The sequence below is a fragment of the Dendronephthya gigantea genome, unplaced genomic scaffold (assembly GCF_004324835.1).
Source record: "Dendronephthya gigantea isolate DGI-Jeju-01 unplaced genomic scaffold, DenGig_1.0 000019F, whole genome shotgun sequence".
NCBI classification, from domain to species: Eukaryota; Metazoa; Cnidaria; class Anthozoa; order Malacalcyonacea; family Nephtheidae; genus Dendronephthya; species Dendronephthya gigantea.
Genome location: NW_021163029.1, coordinates 2,032,340 through 2,054,158, shown reverse-complemented (window position 1 = coordinate 2,054,158; position 21,819 = coordinate 2,032,340). Strand labels below are relative to the sequence as shown.

Below are 21,819 nucleotides of genomic sequence, written 5' to 3'. Positions count from 1 at the left end.
CAGCCATGCAGAAGCTTAAAAGGAAAAATTCAGTTTTTGAATAAGGGATGTAAACAAATAAAAAAAACATCTTGAAAGCCTAATATAGGCTACTATACTATATATTCAACACGTCAGATTTTAAGTTTGTAATATATGTACGTTTCCCAGCCATTTTAACGAGGTACAGGCTACGTCTTGTTTTCAACTGTTCAAGATGTTCTCTTTTTCAATTTTTGTTTCATATATTAACCACAGATCTTTCAGAAACATTGACAGCAAAGACATTATCTGATTAGTCAATCGTATTCCAATGATAAAATTCTCGTTGTGTGTATGAAAAGCAATTCATGCAGTAAGACTTTTATACTTAACGATACAAAATTATGGATATTTTCATCGTGAAAAACTACTGCTTTGTTGAATTAAATGATGAATGCTATTGCTAAGATTAATTAAATAAAATTGCCATTATCAACAATTAATAACGTATCTTATATATACAATCAAAATTTTTCACCTAATATCTATATAATGTTTTCAGTGCATGCTAGCTTAAGATGAGGTGACTAAATGAAGCGAGTAAGATTGAATAAAATCGATCAGGAAGAGCTTAGATTTGAGCTTATAATATCAATTTTTGCCTGTATCAAACAAACAAGCCATTTATTATAAACCCCAATAGGATAATTTAGAGTTGAAAGAAACGTCAGGGAAATTAAACGGGCTGACTAAAACATCTTCTCTATTCGAAAAGAGTATTTCTTAATTTTCAAACTTGTACTGACAACTCTAATTTCTGTTTGATATTAAAAGTTCTAGAGTTGAAAATAATAAATTTGGTTTTGTTCCTGGCACGTTTTTTAATACGATTAGACACGCTCTCAGCCTCTTAAAAACATCTGGTGTTACACTGTAACACGATAGCTTAAAATTCATGGAGCGCTGCATGCAATAACCCGATTTAATTGATTTAAAATATTTCTAAATCGCCAACCATCTCCTTATAGACGAATGGCGTCGCTACATAGTAACCTGAAACTGCAACAGTCCTTAAACAAAGTATATGATAGGATTACAAGCTATTGCTATTGACGACTGTTTTATTATTAGGAAAGGCCCAGAACAAATACTTGGAGTTTTCCTGGACTATAAAGAAAGAAGTGTACAGAAATTCTTGTACAGTTTCCGTGTCAAACAAGGAAGACTTGTAGACTACAGTGTTTAACCGCGTGACAAATTACCGACCCAAGATAAAATGTCATCAGGATTTGCGATAAGAATAACTCTAATGAGCGCGATCCTTTGGTCGGGGAATTTAGTATCCTTAGCTTCGGTAAGTGTGAGATTTTATATATATATATGGAAGGTATTAGTTATATGTATATATATGTAAGCTTTTACAAGTTGGTCACGCAGCTAAATGAATTGACTACACAGTGATTTTACCTTTGGTGTATACAATACCGTTGCAGTGTGTTTCATATTCAGAAAGATTTATCAAAGGAATAGATATTCCAAAATAGTCTGATGAGATTAAACAAGATGCGACTGTTAAACGCGGGTGTTTATCACACTTTCGGCTTAAATTTAGCATTTTAGAATGCAAAAAAAAGAGAATTTGTTCCTTTGCTTGTCTTTAGACCGGCAACAGTCAGGTAGCATTTGCTTCTCTGTAACGAAGGCGCACGCATATTAGGAGATAATATTAAGTGATAATATACAGTTAAAGATATATAGCGTGCAAGTAAAATATTCCCTTGCGCGCCGCGCTATTTTTTGGTCACGCTTTCGAGCATATTTTTAGATGATAAGAAGCGTGCATGTAGATAAGTTCAGGTTACAATTCGTTTCATGGTTCACATATAGCACTTGCTTTGTAAAAAAAGTTAATCCCTTGGCTTTGAACCTTCCTATTTTAATCTCTAGCTAACGCATTTTTCAGTATTCCCATGCAGGCAGTATATATATATGTAGTATATAGCTGAATCTAACGGCAATATAGTTTGCGCATGCACATATACATATAATGGCATTCTATACAAACACAGAAACCGATGCATAGGAAGATGCATGAGTCTTTGAATTATCTCAAATTTTAAATCTTGTGCAAGTTGCATTGCACACCCCTTAAATCCATCGTAATCTTTCTGGCATGTGTATTTGTATTTGCATATTTGCAAGAAATAACGGATATTATTCATTACACAACATGAAACATGCATTGCCTTATCAATTCCCGTTATCTATCGCGCTAAACGATCGTTTATATTTGCGCGGAAATGGTGTCAGGAAATTTGCGTTAAACTGATCATTAAATACAGTTGTCTATAACTCTCTATTCGCTGTGTATACTGACGATTTTCATGTTCTTCTAAATGAATTTTTCTAAGGTATCTTTTTATCTGTATTACTATAAAGTTATGGTTGCATAACTGTTCAGACCAACTATTCAGACATACTGAGTAGATTCCGAATCACGTTTGGCACAATTATCGCGAGCCATTCAAATGTTATGAAACCAAATTGCGTACATCACCATGCACGTTGTACACCGGATCAAGTTTACTTATTTCTCAGCTTGAGATTATTCCAGAAAAAACAAAATTTATTTTGCAATATTTCTAATAGCATTATATTCATACAAAATATTATACATGCATGCATGCATTATATATATATTTTGTGTGCAAACATGGTATTGCTTTTCCATGAGCGTGACCCATCTAAAAAGACATTCACATGCATGCAGCTAGATATAGTAAGCACAATAACCCACAACTAGAAAGAATAGTGCATGTTATTGATCTGGAATTTATTTTGGTTTCTCTCTGGCTCAGTATGCATGGGAATATGAAGTTGACTTTTTTTGAGAAAAGCTACTGACTCACTTGGTAAATGTATGGTAAGATGTATGTTTTGGAATAGATCTAGTATAACTATACATAAATGCATTGAGTAATTCATGGTCAGTCATATAGGTAACAATTATGAAACTATCAAGCAGCTATACATCAGTTGTAGTTTATAATTTAAGGTATTTTCTTCGTCAACATGCATTCATGCAGGTATTTATTGAAAACATGTATACATAGGCCTTTGGGAGGAGCTGTTTAAAACTGGTAAAACATTCCTGCAGTATATCATTGGACTGCAGTTATTAGTTGCTTTAATAAAATTAGCTTCGATGCATTCCTTAATAACCTAATTGAATTCAGATACCTTCCGTACTCAACACGACGATAAGATGTTCAACATAATAGAAATAGTCTGTTTGAAACTGTTGATTAGCGAATATTTATATTAGGCTAACGATGCTAAATTTACTTCCTTGTTAGTTTTTTTGTTTTCACAAAAATTAGGAATTCGGCTCTACCAATATACATCTATATATATAAAGTGGCGTTTACTTTCTAATAATCCGAATATTTTATTGTCTTTATTGTTAAAATTTCTGCTTGGAGAAAATTCAATTTGGATCTATTTCAACTGTTTTTCCTTTAAAATGATAACCATTGACGTAATTGACCAGTATAATTGACGTAAATTAACAGACAGTGTTGCATTTGAGGCGGCGTTAATTCTTTTAGCACTAAATTAATACGCTTGTGTTTTGGCTAGTTAAAAAATTTGAATAGCTATATATTTAGACACATTCGCCGTTATTTTTCGGATTAACGGTTAAGATATATTTTTTGCATGAGAAGCGTCTGCGGTGAAGACGACCATGCACATGATATCACGACATCGTGAACAAGAGAATGTCTCAACCAGACTGGCAAAATAATCGCAGCGTCTGTAACGGATTGGATGTTTATTCACAAGTTCGTATAATTTAGATCAAGGATATACTTGTTCTGTAAAAGGTACACTGGTGCCCAACCCCAATGCCTTGGCCAAGCGATCGAATCAAGGCTGAATTCCAATTTCCTGATCAAGTCGAAGTGTTGAATGTTATAGCATTTATTTATAAACATTAAATAAACCCCCATTTTTGGGCAAAAATTCTTGACCCGATTATTGGGCCGTCATCGTCGATGATGCTGCTTGCTGCACCGTGAACAGTCGTTTTTTATGAATATCCCTCGCCCAGCAGTTCTTACAAAGTCGGCTGGTGGGTGGCCTTGCAAGTGATTTCCCGGGCGTATAGGTGGGAGACAAACCGTTGTCATGAAATTGCTGTCCATTCCAGTTAATAAACTCTATATATACCTATACAATATTTGAATAAATGTAATATAACCTAAAACGAATACAACCGGCTAAATTCAGGATTACAATAGGATTACAAAGAGAAGATGGAGCGGATCCTATTCCTAATATCATAAGAGTTGTAGAAACTACCTTAAATGCATGAAGTCTCATTTTACTTATATTTACAGTATTTATAAACCTTGAGATGCATGGATTTGAAAAGGTGAAAAACCGTATGAACAAGGGAATCAAGCTAGAATACAGCAATTTTAACGCTTTTCACCGCAAATGTGCGAGATAGGATTCCCTGTTAACAAGTTAGTTTACACAATAAGCCTTTTAAGATGCAAACTATATATAGCCAAAGGCGCGATAATGATTTCTGCATGAATAGTTCATTCTTTATATGATAATAAATCTTCGAACTGGAAAACACAAATTCGTTTAAAAAGGTTCACCATAATTCGTCTGGGAAAATGGTAACTATCTACAACTCTACTTCCATTCCATTCCATTCCATTCCAAGACTTTAATTATATTAATTTCTTGCAAGAAAAACACTTTAAAAAAAGCTGACATAAAGCACTTCTATACGAGGATTTCAATTCTTTCTCACCAAACATAGCCCACGGCAACAATAATGGATGAGAAAGAACAAGTCAAATATACCATGGATGAATTTTAAATGAAATGTTCGTAGCTACAAGCTGTTAACTGTGATTCAATATCAGTGCATGCATGGTTGTTTATTACAACCAAAAGTTCTACCGTTACCGCGAATGAATGAGATGACATTTCCCATCAAAGCCAGGGTAAATACTTAACAAAAGCACGCATATGGATTGTATAAATACTAAAGTGTTCAATTTACATGTCAGTGCTGTTAATTCGCTTCATGAAAACCCACGTCTACGGAGTAATGACGGAGAACTTAATAATATACAGCCGGTGAAAGAATGCATAAAGCTGCCGAAAAGACAATGATAATTAATAGAGAATCTAAATCGCTTTTGTGGTAAGTAGCCTAGGTCTAGTCTTTTTAGGCATAAACATATCAAATGCATGGCCCATAATTATATAATTGAGAACGGATGATTTGGTGAAAATATTAATAACTCACATTACTGCATTTGTCTGGCTTTTAAGTCGACTCCCACTGACTCAAATCGATGACACTGAAAGACCAAAAATAGCTGCGACTGTTTGGCTACTGGAAATCTTTCACTTATAATTTGACTTAATTACCATATTTTTCAACGTTAGATTTAAAGTTTAATTACCGTTTTAGTATATTAGATAGATCCATTCATAGCAGGCGAAATCTATAGCTTAGCGCAATGGGCCTAAATAAGCTCTCGTTATAAGTAATAAAAAACATGAGAGTTCTTACACCACTTTATTTTTAATAAAAATATAGGTGTCCGCAAACCAATAATTGAAAAATATACATAGCTATATCATCTTCAAATTGATACACTATGATTTAAAAGTTCAATGAAAGAGATTAATTTTCATTACGTATAAAATAAAAAACTATATTAAAAATTACTTTACTTCAATCATCAATATATTATTCAAATGCATGTGAAAGGACGCACGCGCTTGGGGTGCATGCATGCGCGAGTAGATAAGGCTAAAGCTTAGTATTTTCGGTAAACCAGTTTTTTTCTGAATGATTTGCTGTAGATAACGCAATTCAAATCAAAATGCAGTCAGTATAACTATCCATGGGATTATGACATTTCTTAATGCTCAGGTCTTGAATTGTGCTGATGAGTAATGTGCTATACATGCATCGCCTGCGTAGAAATAATTAAAGTAAACAAGCATACTGCGGGATAGGTTTATAGAGGAAATATTTGACAAAGAGCATGGACGCGTTTTTGGTCATGTAACAGTATGATTATAATTTTTTAATGAATTCTGCATGTTCTAGAATATTATGTAAACTTCTCAAAATAACTGCCTCTGTTGCATGTGTAAAACAATCCGTAAAAGAATAATACATTCTACAAAGCCACGATCAGGTTCTCGCCAAAGGGTTTCGAAATTATGATGGCAATTTTAGCAATGTTGGGGTGCTTTTATGGGCAGCGCAGGTAGTAACGTTAACTGGTGGGCATTTGCATCTTCGCCTGCGCTCCATAAGCCCATGCATGGACTACAGTCATGCAAATTGTAATATATTTTTTCTTTTTGTGCAGGATGATGAGGGTATAGATGACCATTACAGTGGTAGGTCCTTTAAGTCCCATTATTGTCTACATATATATTGACATTTTTCCCGGGATTTATATTTCTTTCTTACTTGCAGAAAAATAGTTCGTTAGCGAAATATTTGCATATTTTCTTTTGATATGAGAACTTTACAGTCAAGCTGAACTAATTCATTTATTCTTTGAAATATGTAAATATTTTGTCAGCGAACTGTTTCTCTTCAAATGGGAATCCAAATAGCGCAGGGGTATACTATAGTCCCTCTCGGTACACTTGAGTCCATGCGCGACCCCGTTTATCGCTTTGTGTAATACTTTACATAGCTGCTCATAAGGACCATTTTGTTTGGACTTTTTTTACCAGGTGAATGCGTTAATCGAGAAAACAAATCTTATCCGACCGCAGAGTGTAAAAAGTATCTAAAATGTTCTCCACAAGGTCATGCTAGTATAGAAAGTTGTGAAAACGGGAAAATCTATAACATCAACACAAACACTTGCGAGGACCCAACATCTACATGTAACGGTAGGCTGATTAAATTTTATATGCCCAACACCAGATTTTCTTAATCGATTTAAATGTATGAGGAATTTGATATAGAATTCAAATCTTTTATATAACGCACATCTCACTGTAACGCACTAGCTGTCCCTCTCGCATGGAAACCAATCACACGTACACTTTGAGGGTGGAAAGAAACGAAACCTTAACGACTCCCAATTAAGGGCCTGCGATATTTTGTTATTGAGAAGAAGTGAAAATTGATGAATATTCAGTAGTTACGTTTTTTTATACACCTTGTACAACCAACACCTATCCAGTATGCACATGTTTCAGTCTATAAGGCACATTTTTGTTCCGGACAATCATATATCTCTCTAAATGCGAGTATCAGTTTTATAAACGCCCAGTTCGTCAAAAACGTTCTTTTCAGAGTCTTTTTCTTTCTTTCCGTTAAAAAAAGACCACCCATTCAGGGGCGTAACGTGTTCAGTTATAATTGGATAACTGAACGCGGTACTAGATGAACTGAACACGAACTGCATGAGCTGAACACGAACTACATGAACTGAACACGAACTGCATGAACTGTACACGAACTAGTTGAACGGAACACGAACTATGAACTGAAAATTAGCCATAACAGAGGCATAGCATAATTTTACAACTGTTTGGATCTTTTTGAGTTGAAATTGTAGGAAAGAATAGAATATATTTATATTTACCAGATACACTGAAAGTGAATTTTTCAAATTGGGGGAATTTGAATGACGAAGACCGCGAAAATTTGAAAAATGGTATACCACCGCCAATGACTGCAACATTTCATAAAGGATTAAAGAATTTTGGTGACTACCCGAAAAAAATCCTTTCCAATCAGAAGGTTAATATACTACTCGAGACCCGGTTCCTGTCGGTTGTAGATGGAGAATATATGTTTACTAGCAAATGTGTGTCTTGGTGTAAGCTATGGATACGAAGGGTTGAATCAGGTATATGTGGACCCTTGGAACTTGTGTTGCACCAGAAACCCATTCAAAGGTAAGTAATGATTTTTAATAATACTAATTTAGTAGTTGTCTGTAATCACTCGAATAGTTTCTGTTTGGACTGAGCCTGGCTAAACGTAAATTTTGCGCATTTCCAGGCCTTGCAGAACCGCGCGAAGAAACCTCGTTAAATAAAGCGGGAACCCCTATAACCAGCTATTCAAGACGAATATTGATTTAGTACTTTATTATGGATATTTTCAATCTCTTCTCATTTATTACAGTGAGCAAGGAACTGTAGGTTACTACCTTCAAAAAAACGTCACTCTAGAGTTTGGAACGTTCTACGACATGATAATTGTTCATATCAGCGAGGGAAAATACCCAACGTTTAAAATGGGGGTTCAGTGGTGGCATAAAGATACTCTTGAAAAAAAATCAAAGGAAGAAATACCGTCTATCTTTCTGCGACTACCACGCATAAGTAAGTGATATAATGTCAAAATATCACCGCAAAGTGTTAGCTACCTCGTTTTATAGAACTATAGATATATCTGTTGCTGCAGCCAAGAAAGTTTTGCTCAAACTCATAATAATATCTCAATACATATATTGTTAACTTTCGACACTATGTACAATAAAAAGATAAAAAGATAAAAGGTAAGGCGATTAAAAGTACTAGTTTCGTCCTTCGGACCTTTTCAACAAATCGCCATATAGTAAACAATGGCGATTTGTTGAAAAGGTCCGAAGGACGAAAGTAGTACTTTTAATCGCCTTACCTTTTATCTTTTTATCTTTTTATTGTACATAGTGTCGAAAGTTAACAATATATGTATTGAGATATTATTATGAGTTTATAGAACTCATATAACTTACAAGAGGTTTTTTTCCGAGGTTTTTGAACATCTCTTTTTCTGCTCCAAGACCGTAAATGGTCGCTATTCGACACCTTTCACACCTAAATTATGTTATATACTGTAATTTTTGTTATTTTTTGCAATTTCTGTGAAGAATACACCTCGAATACAACGAGAAAAGGCTTGCAAATCGAAAAAGACTTGCTCTGACAACGTCGCAAAAAAGTTTTGATTTGTATTTAACGTGTAATAGTAGGAAGCTCAGTAGACAGTACTGCATGATCTAAGAAATGCTTACATGTGCGTTATGCGCGCCAGTTCGAACTACCTCGGTTTATATCTGACTCACCGGGAAAGTTTACTTTCTGGCATGCCAGGCAGATTGTCGTTGTCTTGGTAAAGGTGAAATTGACCTTTTTTATTTCAGAAAAATGTCCAAAGCAATCTTTAAAAAATGTGTCATCTACAACCTACTTTATAAATCCATCTCCAACTGGAGAGCATCGCCCAACAGCTACCAAAGTTCAAACTTCAACCGGGTTAACAACTACAAATATTTTGGCAAGTACCCTAAAATTTGGAGCCTCTACCTCAACCCCCAATGGACAACCTACGAGGCAGAGCTCAGTACAGATTAAACCCACCCCCACCAGAAAGTATTCTCCAGCAAGTTCGTCGATTAAAATGAAAACTTCACCATTACCTAAAACAGATGTTAAGGTACGATCCAAGTTAAATTTTTGCGAATAAATGATTAATTTCTTGTATTCAACAAACGAATTCAAGCAATTGTAGTGAATCAAGACTCGATTCTAGGAGACTTTTAAGATGGGGTACAGTCCGTAATATATAAACAAATTACCCTTTGCATGTTTACATTTTGAATCCGTATGCATGTTCTAAAATATCAAGAACTTTCAGAATATTTAACACGTTTTTAGTTCGCTATATTTCTAAATGAATATGAGAGAGTTTATGTTCACATGCAGATATACGAATTTTGAAACAAGCAAACCACCCATTGTTATGAGCAGAACCGATGCGCCGAAGCGATTACATGTAAGCCCCCCTTAAGATCGATAGAGCTGCATATGTTTAACCTAGCTTTATAAAATTATTCTCCTTCGTATAGAAACTTGCAAACATGATGGAAAAATATTTGTCATCCCACAATCAGACAAATAATAATGACTCATCGCTACAAGTCCAGAGTGGTGGGCTGTCTCAAGCGAGGCAAGTTGAATTCGAAGGCGTCAAAATAGCAGAGAATTGGAACAAGCCCGGCGAATCAGAGACCGTTCAGCATACAAATGTTGGTATGTTACACATAGCTGCATAATTATTCACATTTTTGAGAACGTTTTCATTTAGACGCGCATTTCAAACGCGCGTTCTTCTAAACTCTTCAATGACAACAATTTGTAACTGAAAAAGTTATCAATGCGATATAATTCATCCTAACTTCATCTTTTCTGCAGTAATGGAAGTGAACTTTCCTCTATCCAATTATACTTTTCCTCGAAATGAGTCAAACAATCGAATTCGCAAAGAATTTCAGTCTGACCAAATCTTCATCCCAAGTAAAGCTTTGGTCAACAACAATGGAGGTATGGTCTGATATGTATTGCGTCTTAGTAATTTCTCTGTGAGCCAGAGAAAAAGAAGTGTCGAAACATTTTAAAGTGGAACATATACCATACCTCTGCTGTATACCTCTTTAAACGTGCAATATGACAAAAATTTGAAACTTATATTTATTGCAGAATTCAAGCGAAAGGTATTCAGTGCTTTGTATTTTAACCTGGATACGAAACTACCGCAGTACTTTAACGAAGTCGAAACGTAAGTATTTCATGAAGTATGGTAGTGCTACAAGAAAATAATATCTATACTTCAGCGAGGTTCTGATTTAACTTCCACTATCGCGCGAGGGAACATGAACAATCTATTAAATTAAGCATTGTGGTTGTGTCTTTCATTTTAATAAGAGTGTAGGTAATGCATGGTCTTCTTTATTGATCTAATTAGAGTTATTTCGTACGATACATCAGATATAATGCAATAAGAATATAACCTTTGTTGTAATAGGGAGACAAATCGAATTCTTGGATCTTATCAGCTGAATAGTCGCGTGATCGCGTGTACTGCAGTACCACCTATCAGTGGCCTTCCAAACTATGACATCGTTATCCGTTTATCTCATCTAAGGGTAAGAATATAAATATCGGACCGACCTATCTCAAATTAAAGTTAAAATGTTACCTATATAGTTTCTAACAACCGGGGCTGTCTTCATGTTGAAAAGTCATTTACTAACCTGATTTCCCAGCCCAAGTCTAGCAAGGTTGAGCTGATAAATCGGTTAAAATTTATCCGTTTCCACAATAAAATGAAAATTTCTCCCTCTTTCTCCCACTGGCCGCTACAATCAATGTTGGATGGTTACCTAAAACATATTTAAACAATTGAGCGGAAACTTGCATGTTTTTAACATTTGATTTTAATAACTTATAAGATCAGATCGAGTGTGCCGAATATATAAGAGTGTAGCCAATAGTTTTGGCCAAGATTGTAGTTATTTGTAGCTACACACTTATATAATTGTCAATATAATGACTATTTTATATTTTTTGGGCCACAGGCAAATTTCAGTCTGGGAGTGAAGCCAATGTGTGCTTTTTTCAAGTGGAAAAGTGAAATAGAGTAAGTGCATTCTGCATGATGATATTATATAGATTTTTACCCAAATAACATGGTCCCACTTTGTCAATAATTATTTTGAACAATTTGTTCATGCATAGGGTGTGAACGCAATTAATTTTTAGAAATGAATTTTTATTACTGATTTTATTAAAGATTATTGCTATTCATCATACAGCCAATGTATTAAACGCTAAATTATCAAATGTGTAGCTCCACTGGTATTTGGTCAACAGAAGGATGTATCCTGGATGAAAAATTGTCAAATGAAAATATGTCTGTGTGCAGGTGTAACCATCTAACACATTTTGGTATCCTAATGCAAGTCGACGAAACTATGGTGAGCTCGTATTCTATCAACGTTTATTGCCTTAATATTGTAGCCGAAATGTCGCTGACGATGTTTTTGTCTCTTATATATAGTTGGGGAAAAACGACGTAAAAGCTCTGAAATTGATTACTTACATCGGCTGTGCATTGTCACTAATAGGAGCTTGTCTCACAGTTTTGGCTATAATGTGTTTACCGTAAGTTTCATTTAACCAGTTGAGTTCTGCTAATTCGTTGGAGTGCTCCATTTTATTATCTCTTGCAAACATATTCATATTTCAACCATATTATTAGCACATGCACTTATCATCACTAAAATGACTTAATTACTTTCTTTAAATTAGTGGTGCAAGATCAGAGAGGAATTTTATCCATGTGAATCTGGCCGTAGCAATCGGCTTGGCGCAGGTTACATTTCTCGCAGGAATTGATGAAACTGACTACAAGGTAACTTGCCACAGATTTAGGCTAGGCTAGGCTAGGCTAGGGGGCGGAATGGTCTAATGGGTGGTTCTAAATGAGGGGCGAGGACAGCTGCGTTTGTTTATCAGCTTATCACCGCCTAAAAGAGTCAAAGTTAACAATTTCGAGGTCAACAGTCAGTGAGTGATAGTGTGATATACAATACAATCACCCTTGACGTGAAGAGTAATTACCGTAATTTTTTCCGAATATATAAACTACAGAAGTGTTATAGTACATCATGGGTGAATATATTATTTCCACGGATTGCACTCAACTATTAAAAATAAATGTACGTAGATTCCTAAACTCCGCTACGCGGTAATGATTTTGCATCAACTCGAATGATGTGTCCATTAATTGCACTCTTTAGTATTCGTTTTTTTACCATTATTCATTAACTCAGAGCAAAAAGCGAAGCACATCAGTTATCATACTCATGCATCCTTTATTTGTTTAGGTTGCATGCATCATTGTCGCTGCCCTTCTTCATTATTTTTTGCTCGTTGCCTTCTCCTGGATGTTGGTTGAAGGAATATTTCTGCATATTTTGATTGTTAAAGTTTTCCACGACCAATTGCCAAAGAGAAGATTTTATGTCACATTTTGTTGGGGTAGGCTGAATTCTACTTTTTAACTACATTCTAATGAGCTTGATTGAAAAAACAAACTTGAGATTCGTGAGAATTTTGTTCCAAAGCTCATCGTGAATTTATACAACCAGGCTTGAAAGCTAATAATAAGCAGTTTGCTAAACGCCCATTGTGAAAATCAAGTTATATCTTGACAAAAGTTTGTTCACAAACGTATATCAGACCACGCCGACGATCTTAATTGTCATCAGCCTCCTTCAAGAGTCAATTATAAGCTAAAGTGCACCGACCGCTGGAAAGCACTGGTTGTATAAAAAGCTATAGTTAGATGTAGGTTATACTGTCTTGCAAAATTCGATCGAGAGTCCAGGATGCAATCAGTTAAAGTGACTCAACGAAACATGCCTTTAGTTCCATGTTAAATTCATTTTTAGGCTTACCGTTTGTCATCGTTCTCTTGTCTGTTAATTTATTGCGTGATGGGTATGGAACCGAAACAAGGTTGGTTTATGTTTGTTTGTACGGTATAGTTTTGTAAAAATATTTATCTGAGTTGAACTAACGTTAACGTTACTTTTCTTCGCAGCTGCTGGCTTTCCACAGATAAATCGACGATCTGGACCTTCAGTGGCCCAGCTATTCTGGTGATGATAGTAAGTATGGATGTACCAATTGTTCCTCTAATGCGGATAGGTTAATTGACACGTCTTTTATCATTCCAGATCAACATTATAATTTTATGCAAGGTAATGAAAGAAATAAATTCGCTGAGAACAAGTGACCAAAGGGATTCGAACGTTCGATCAATAAGGTAAAACAAAGGTGAAAAGTGTATATTTCAGATCTGTAGATATACTGTATGGTGACATCCCATCAAATTTGCATGGTATCACAAATTCTTAACCAATAGTCAGAAGTTGTAGTAAGGCTCTAGTTTTAGAGTCAAACAAACTAAATAGGGGCAGCTTTATTTTTTGAGTTTTACATGTCCAATTGCTCCAGTTGGTAACTTTTGGCGCATTCTCCGCAATACATATTTCGCAATTACGTTTATCGAGATATTGCTCCGATCTGCAGCCAATACAATGCAATTGTTGTTCTTCTTCGTAACTAAACCTTCGACCTCCCCTCATTGCTTCAAGAATATTCGGATTAAGAAGATGTTAGAAAGATTATATTAGGCCTGTCAAAACATTCGCTCTTTCGTTAAGCTTTGCGTTTATGGTTCACGAGCTTGTAGAACTACCTTTTTTCTTTTTGCAGTATACATACCCCGATTGAGTCCATATTTATTTCAAATCCTTATAATAAGAGATTGCCAAACATTTATCAAGAGCAGCTCCACTATGCATTAAATTGATCTAACATTCCCTTTAAATACGAGATGATCTTTGATTTCAGGTACGGAGTGAGGTCAACGATCATCCTTCTACCATTGCTTGGTCTTACTTGGGCGTTTGGTTTGATCTGTGTTAACGACGACCTGATTGTGTTTCAATACCTTTTCACAATATTTAATTCCTTACAGGTAAGCTGTCACAGTTATGTACCTTTGTTTCCATTAGTAATAAAAAAGTAACATAGTACTCAAAAAGTCTTTCATAAAGATTTCACAAAGTGTCCTTTTTCAATGTGGCATTTGCGCAATTATTTTATTTTGCCGGTTTAAAATGAGATCAATAAAATGAGATCTTTGTAAAATAAATATTGCCTGTGGAAGAGCCATTCACATGTATCCTTTGGCCTGCATACAAGATTCATCAAATGCCGGTATCTCTTTTATTCTCAAAGTAAATTAATAAATTTAAAACAGAATGGCATTTTTTCCAGAAAGGTGCCCTGGAAACTTGTGCCTCTCAACACCAATTCCTTCCGACGACCCTGCAATAATCTTTATCCTTTTGCTTTTTCAGGGGCTATTCATATTTTTATTCCACTGCGTTTTCAATACAGAGGTAAGGAAACAATTTGAAACTCTAAATTTTGAACACTTTTTGCTAAATTAATAGCCTCGGACACGTTTTTAGAAAGATTGCTTGACAAAATTTTTGTTGAATTTCTTAAAATTTTCTTAAAGCCTGTAACCTAGGAAATCGATCTATAAAGATGAAGAACGGAATTTAGAACAAAGGCTATAGAGGAAATAAACTTTGACAAAGGATTAGGCAGTAAAAAGCCATTTGAAAAAGGATTGAGCAGTTTACTGACTAGTGATTACAGCATATAGACGTGTTGTTTTAGCTCTCAGTCCAATTTATCTAATTCACTGTGCACTATATAGGTTCGCAAAGCATTTTGGAGGAAAGTTGATCTCTGGTTCACAACTCATAACAACCCGTTTGGTACCAATGGACACAGTCGAAGCAGCTTTAAGAAGTCTAAAGATGAACCTTCTTCAATAAGCTCTCCTGTAAGTTATTTATACCATACTTTTTAAACTACTGCAGAGTTCAGTAGATACTTTCGGCCAGTCCTCTAATATGAAGGCACTATACGTAAAAGGCGCACCGGGCAAGAAAAACAGCTCTATAACACACAATGTTCCTTGTCTGTTATGGACAGGAGAACAGCATTCTGGAGCAGAAGCTAGAATTAATTTCGTCCCCGGAGTGTGTCCGGTTCGTACCAACACACATGCAAAATATTGCATAGCCGAATCACTTTATTAGTACTGGTAGTTTCATTCTCATCGTCAACAGTCTAGGTAGCCGTAGAGAATTAAGAAAAAACTTTGTGCTTAGTTGTGCAAAACTGAAAACCACCCTTCTCCCATGCATCCGAAAAGGATTCAATAAACATGCATGTATTTAGCTCCACAAAGCGCCTGGTTGTATTATATTAACAAACGTGATAGGTACCTTAACCGCAATATACTTCAATACAAACAACTCTATTTCTACAGGAAAAAGAAAAGAAAGAACCTTCAAAGAATGGTTTATCGATGTACTCATTCAATGACCTAACAGAACGCGAGAGAAGAAAGCTATCGTCTACCACTGCAAGCACTTGTCTTGACCCCTGGCCATTGAAATTGAGTATAGCCTCTTCTGTCGAAAATGGCACTTATCCTCCCCGATATACCCCGAGTTTTAGTAGCGATGACATCAAGTACCAGGCGATATACAAACACGATATTAGCCAAAACAAAATCTCACATAAAGATATTCAAGTTGAAGATCTCAACGGAAATAGTCATACAATGAACTGTGACTCTGATCCTTCAAATAGGTTATCGCAGACCTCGGACAGTAAAACCGCTCATAATGGGTCAAAGTCGGAGAATATCAATAGAACATCAGCCATTCAAAATGGGAACGCAGAATGTCCCATCTTGGAAGTGACTGAGCAACCATTCGACAGTTTAAAACAACAAAACGAGAACAAAAATTGTGAAAACTCTGGACAAACCATTGAAAATCCCAAAGAGTGTGAAGTAAATTATATTCAGAAAGAACCACAAACAAATTGTGATGTTACAAGCAATCCGAACAAAACTGTTTTTAATAACACACAGGACCCATCCAGGAACTCTTCAAGAGAATCCCTCAAAGAAGAATTCACTGTGGGTATCGGTGGTGGTCAACCCACTAAATCAGGGGAAACTGTGCGACATGTTATGGTGATTGACGTGAACAGTAGCCCATACAAATTCTTGGGAAATCGTGGGACAAAATTATAAGACAAAAATATGCAAATGTCTATGATGCTTGAAGGCACGACGTTTGACCACTTTGAAGCAAGTTCCCTACCAGAAAGGAACAGTATGTGACATCATTGTGAAACATGCGTTTCGATTCATTAACCTCATATAATATGAAGAATGAGCAACTTTGTTATAACATGCATGGTGAGGCAAACATTTCAAATAATACTTCACGACGTTATAATGCAAGACAAATATCGAACGGTATACCCATGTTTTCCGCAGAGAATGTTTCAAGGAATGTATCGAATACTATACTTTGTTACGACGTAAATTATCAATATAAAACTATATGAAATATAGCTAATCTATTATAACGTATTTTCCTATATTGCTAAAGTTGCAGAAGGAAACATTGAATGTATATAGATTCAGAAGTAGATTTTGATTGGTTAAAAATATTGCAATTACACATCTGAAATAGTACTACGGTACTATGACTTGCAATGACTCGATCTTGTTTGATCAAAGCTCGAATTAATAAACATAAAACTGTCTTCGTGAAGGCAGCGAAGCAAACAAGCCAAGGAGGAATTTCGTTTTAGACACAATCAGCAAATTTGTTTTCATTTCATAGTAACCCAATTAGACTGCAACGATATTGACCAATTCCGGAAAAAATGCACAATTTTCGAATATATAATTTATTAAAAATTTAGGCATTCTGATTGACTTGACCGACTAACTTAAAACGAGATTCTTCCTTGATTCTCCAATCTGATCCTGGATGTATGTGGTCAAATTCTTCCATGTTTATATGAAAACATTACAACAGGTCGTTGTCTTTCAGCATTTGGGACGTTAACAACTAACCTATATGCAGGTCTCTTCCGACGGTCGGAAATTTGGTATTTTGTCCCTATAGTTTCCCTGCATAAGGTCCTGTTACCTGAAAAAGGAGAATTCCAAAGGTTCATTCCAGGTACATTTCCGGAATCGGGTATAAATGTTCCACGGGCATTACGAACTGAACGATTTTGTAGATGTAAATTTCGGTTACCAGGTAAAAATGCAACAGTAGAGTTTCGGTCCATTCTCGGCCCACGTTTTTGTGACAGCGTGTCTTGCCTCTCGACTAAAAGTTCTCCAGGGGTTGGTAGATTTATTGCGGGATATCTTAAACTGTTTTTTTCCAGTTGGCTCTGAGTAAGAGACTGGTTAACTGAAGGATAATTGTTAACCAGACTGTTTTCTGAGCGATTCCCCTCCAGAAATTCTCTCGTCCAATCACATTGCTTTGTTCCCTGAAATGAAGGATAAAATTCACGCCTGGAGGGCGGTGGTGCCGTACATCCGTCTTTTTTTGAATTATTCGTTTTCATCTCTGACATGATTCTAAATCTTCGAGCCGGTTTAGCCTGGTTTTGTGACGTGCTACCCAGTTTGCGAAACGTTGAAGCAGACTTTGGGTAAGCTGACGTTTTTCTATTCCCATGGTTACGTGACGTGATTCGCTCTAAGTCAGCGCTGAGTTGTCTTTTAAATGATATGAGCGACATTTTTGTCTGATTTCAACCACAAAGTCCGTAGTAAGTAGAGTGAATAATACTGTGAGCAGTGAGCTCATAAACTGTCAGCTTTATTCATCATGAATGATGAGAAATGAAATCATAACTCTCTTCAAATGTCTCAAGAAATTTGCATATAGAAAACGTTGAGAATGATTTAATGTTAATAAACGTTAACTTGTAATTTCGTGGTGGTAACAATACTATTCTTGGTTGAAAAACGATAATTGCGGTTTGTATTCTGTCAAGGCAGTAAAGAACCGCGTGTAACTTCTTTCTGTACTTTCTGAATCTTAACTAACAGTTTTCATAAAATTCGTCATCAATTTACATACCCAATACACCGATACCACTCTCTACAGTACGCGAACAATACGAAATTTAATTCTTGCTTCACTAGTGATATTATAGGATCACTTAAAACCAATACGACAAACAGATATTTAAAATTTTGAAACCGGCAACCAAATTCTCCAAGCACTTAATGAACAGCGTATCGGTATCGCTTTAGATTTATCCGCTTCGGTAAGATTTATCCGTGAAAAAGTAACCACTGCCACCTTCCACACACAACTTTTTTCTATTTCTGCCCTCTCATCGAAGCACAGCGACTTGCTATTATCAATTTTTCTCACAATTAAAGCGAACTTGGTTACATGAATGCTCTAAATTGTACAACCAGATGCTTAACTTTTCTTATTTACCAATTTTAAATATTAAATAAACATTGCGTTTCTAGCCTTCTGACAACATATAACAAACTCATATATTGTTATGTGACCAGGCCAACGCAGAAAAAGATTAAGATTTAATCCTATGGTCAACAAAGTGAAAATCCGATACGCTCGTATTAATGACGGATTAAATTCAATTGTTCTTTAATTGGCTCTTAAATATTCTATTTAGTTCTGATAGCCTTCGTGTCTGTGTTTGAGCTATAGATTCTCTGGCTTGAAATATTAATTTTTTGTCATGTATCAGTAACTATGGCGTTTATTTAACGATTTAAGGCTGATTTCCACTTAGGAAAATTATTTTCAGGACTGAATCCGAGGGCCAGGAAAATAGGGTGTGTGTTTTTTTCCGAGTGTTGTCGAACCAAAAGCAACAGCTTTAACATGAATTCCGTTTCGGATTGTATGTATGCGGATAATTTTCCTGAATGAAAATCAGTCTTTATAAAGACTATATAATAGTAAGCTAACAAGTTTTCAAACCCAAAGTGTTTATCGATCTTTATGACGTTTCTTTCGCCGTTTTCGTGGCCAATGATTTTGCACAGGGGAATATAAATGTACTTCATGTAGATTTTCACTAAATTGCACATTCTTTTTATACTCGACTACAGCCATTGATGTTTCAATATGTTCCTCTTCTAACTCCGAACCACAGAGTTGCATTTCCGCTCCGTTACTTCATCCAATTCACTCTCGACATGACACTTGAAAAAGAAAATATATCCTCTAAATCTGGAACAACGATTCGTGCGGGGGTTTTCATATTCCGTGGTTTTCCGACAGAACTACGAGAAGAGAAGTTCGAATGAACCCCGTAATGCGCTCCAAATGAATCGAATGATGCAAAATTCTCTTTTGTCAGAGGAATAACGGTTAGGTTTTGTAGAAGACCAAGACTGTCCGTACTATTTAGATTAGAACCTTTTACTTTTGAATTGCTCTCAACCCAACTATCAGTACAAAGCGGATCGTGCCCACAACTAAAGGGTTTATCAGTTAAAGCAGGTAATACAATATCCTGGGTCATGTCGTTTCTCTGTTTCAAAAGAGTTAACCGTTTTTCGACACAGTTTCTAGAATCAATTTCATTGCTAGGTAAAGCCGGCAGTTTTGGCGAAGGAGGAAGCGATAGTTTTGAAAATATTTCGCTCAGGTAGCTGTCTTCTGTGTTTAGGTGTTGAGAACCAAGTTTACTTGAATGTATACGTCCATTATTCTTTTCAGTGGTTTTAGCAACTCCATTGAATAATATCCGTTCGGCATTGTTTTCAAATCGTTTGTGCAGCTTCAAAAGTGCTTTAACTTCCCGCAATCTATCGTCTTGCTCTCCGAAACGAGTTGTAGAGATTGCCAAGCATGTTTTGTTGGATGACGTCCTTTTTGTTGACTTTATCCTTGACTTTGGCTCTGTTCTGCTTAATGCAACGTCGACCAAATTACGAACGAGGTAACTAGGAACTTGTCCAGTCATGCTAGAATTATACCAGAAGAGACGAGAATTTTGAATGAATCACACGCAATCACATACTCACAAATCGTAGCAGATTGTTCCTATTAGTATCACATAATTCCATGCAGGCAGAAGCATAAATCATACATAAATTGTTTAAAGGTATTTGCTTCAAATTCACAAAATCTGCCTCAAATGGAAAGCTTTCTTAAGGAAATAAAAAACAAGGCCCAAGCGAGTCGCCAAAAATTTTCCATAAAATTCTTTCACTATAAACAATGATACCTTCTTGCTATATATATATGTCTGTATCATTAGTTGTTTAAGTTGTCCAAATCGACAGCATTCTGTGACTTTGTGCGTAAATTCATGCAAACACAATGCCAGCCGAGAAAATGTGAAATATTACTGACAATAAAAACTAAGATGTTTTGATTTATAATTACTACTTATATAGAGAGAAAAATACCATGTTTTGATTTTTATAACAAATGCTTGTTATAGTTACGCCAAAATATCAAAATAATAATATTTTCTGGTGGTTTATCAAACAAACAGGTATAAAGTGGTTTTGGTGCCGACCGTGTATTGTCTATAATACAAGGTATGGGGTTGGCGGTAAATGTAAATAGTTTCTGTATAAAGAACTTATTGAACAACAGCGATGCCATCTTGCATGAAGATGCATTGTTGCTTTTATTGCATGAGTAAACCCCACATTTAAAAACGTATATGACATTTAGAGACTTAAACTATTCTAAAATGGGGAAGAGGCCTGCTGCAGGTTACGCGAAAAATGCCAAAATTTCAATATCGTTTATTTTTTAATTTCGAATGAAAGAAGCTTCGTAACACGCTATGGTTTGCCTCGCCATAGCACGTTTTTGAATAGGTGGTCTATAATATCTGTGACTAAGCCATTGAATGGGGTAAACCAATCAATTCAGAAGCAGTATTATTTGATTTATCGCACTCAAAACAAAACTCCATGCACTGAAAACCCCCAAACGGCATGAAGACGAGGTTAGCCTCGAGTTGTCATACGACTTAATGCTTGTTAATTATTAATGAGTTTGGAAAACAATAACTAGTTCTACTAGATGGCAAGTTTTATTTTGGTTTATGGAGCAATCTGATTGTTCCTGAATGGTCCGAAAGAAGTCGTAATGCTCACGGGGAAATTCCGACGAAATTTATTACGCTGGAAAGACTTGAACACATTCTAAACAGTTTCAAGCTAATAACAGCATAAGCAGTGGTTAATGCGGCTAAAATCAAAGGAATTCGTAATCACTTAGACGAATCATACCTGCTTTCCATTTATTCGTGAGTGTTGTGAACATCAGAACATGTCCAAGGTGGCTGAAGAACTTCGACTTTAATTTTCTGGTAATAATTTCATGTCCAGAATCCACGAATATAATCCTAACTTTTAATCCTAAACCAGACCCTAACCTTTATCCAATTTATATTACAGGAGTAGAATTAAGGATTATATCCGCGCATTCTGTACATACAATTATTACAAATTTTCTCTGCGAAATTTGACAATATTAAATGTAATTAATACAAATCAAAAGCACACTTCAGTTTAAA

At 35.6% G+C, this 21,819-nt stretch overlaps 1 protein-coding gene across 4 annotated transcripts in view; it reads left to right on the top strand.

Annotated features, from left to right (window-relative positions):
* Positions 1–16,975, top strand: part of LOC114521149 — a 40,985-nt gene extending 24,010 nt beyond the window's left edge. For all 4 annotated transcript variants that reach the window (XM_028541562.1, XM_028541559.1, XM_028541560.1 and 1 more), the window contains 22 exons: positions 1,093–1,315; positions 6,378–6,408; positions 6,754–6,915; positions 7,620–7,932; positions 8,165–8,364; positions 9,168–9,460; positions 9,873–10,056; positions 10,219–10,347; positions 10,504–10,582; positions 10,829–10,949; positions 11,382–11,443; positions 11,654–11,780; positions 11,864–11,967; positions 12,115–12,217; positions 12,693–12,846; positions 13,260–13,326; positions 13,412–13,478; positions 13,548–13,636; positions 14,227–14,353; positions 14,739–14,780; positions 15,107–15,235; positions 15,728–16,975. In XM_028541562.1, the coding sequence (XP_028397363.1) occupies positions 1,238–1,315; positions 6,378–6,408; positions 6,754–6,915; positions 7,620–7,932; positions 8,165–8,364; positions 9,168–9,460; positions 9,873–10,056; positions 10,219–10,347; positions 10,504–10,582; positions 10,829–10,949; positions 11,382–11,443; positions 11,654–11,780; positions 11,864–11,967; positions 12,115–12,217; positions 12,693–12,846; positions 13,260–13,326; positions 13,412–13,478; positions 13,548–13,636; positions 14,227–14,353; positions 14,739–14,780; positions 15,107–15,235; positions 15,728–16,504 (3,438 nt within the window). In that variant the 5' untranslated portion in view covers positions 1,093–1,237 and the 3' untranslated portion in view covers positions 16,505–16,975. The remainder of the gene's footprint in view (positions 1–1,092; positions 1,316–6,377; positions 6,409–6,753; positions 6,916–7,619; positions 7,933–8,164; positions 8,365–9,167; positions 9,461–9,872; positions 10,057–10,218; positions 10,348–10,503; positions 10,583–10,828; positions 10,950–11,381; positions 11,444–11,653; positions 11,781–11,863; positions 11,968–12,114; positions 12,218–12,692; positions 12,847–13,259; positions 13,327–13,411; positions 13,479–13,547; positions 13,637–14,226; positions 14,354–14,738; positions 14,781–15,106; positions 15,236–15,727) is intronic.
* Positions 16,976–21,819: the final 4,844 nt, after the last annotated feature.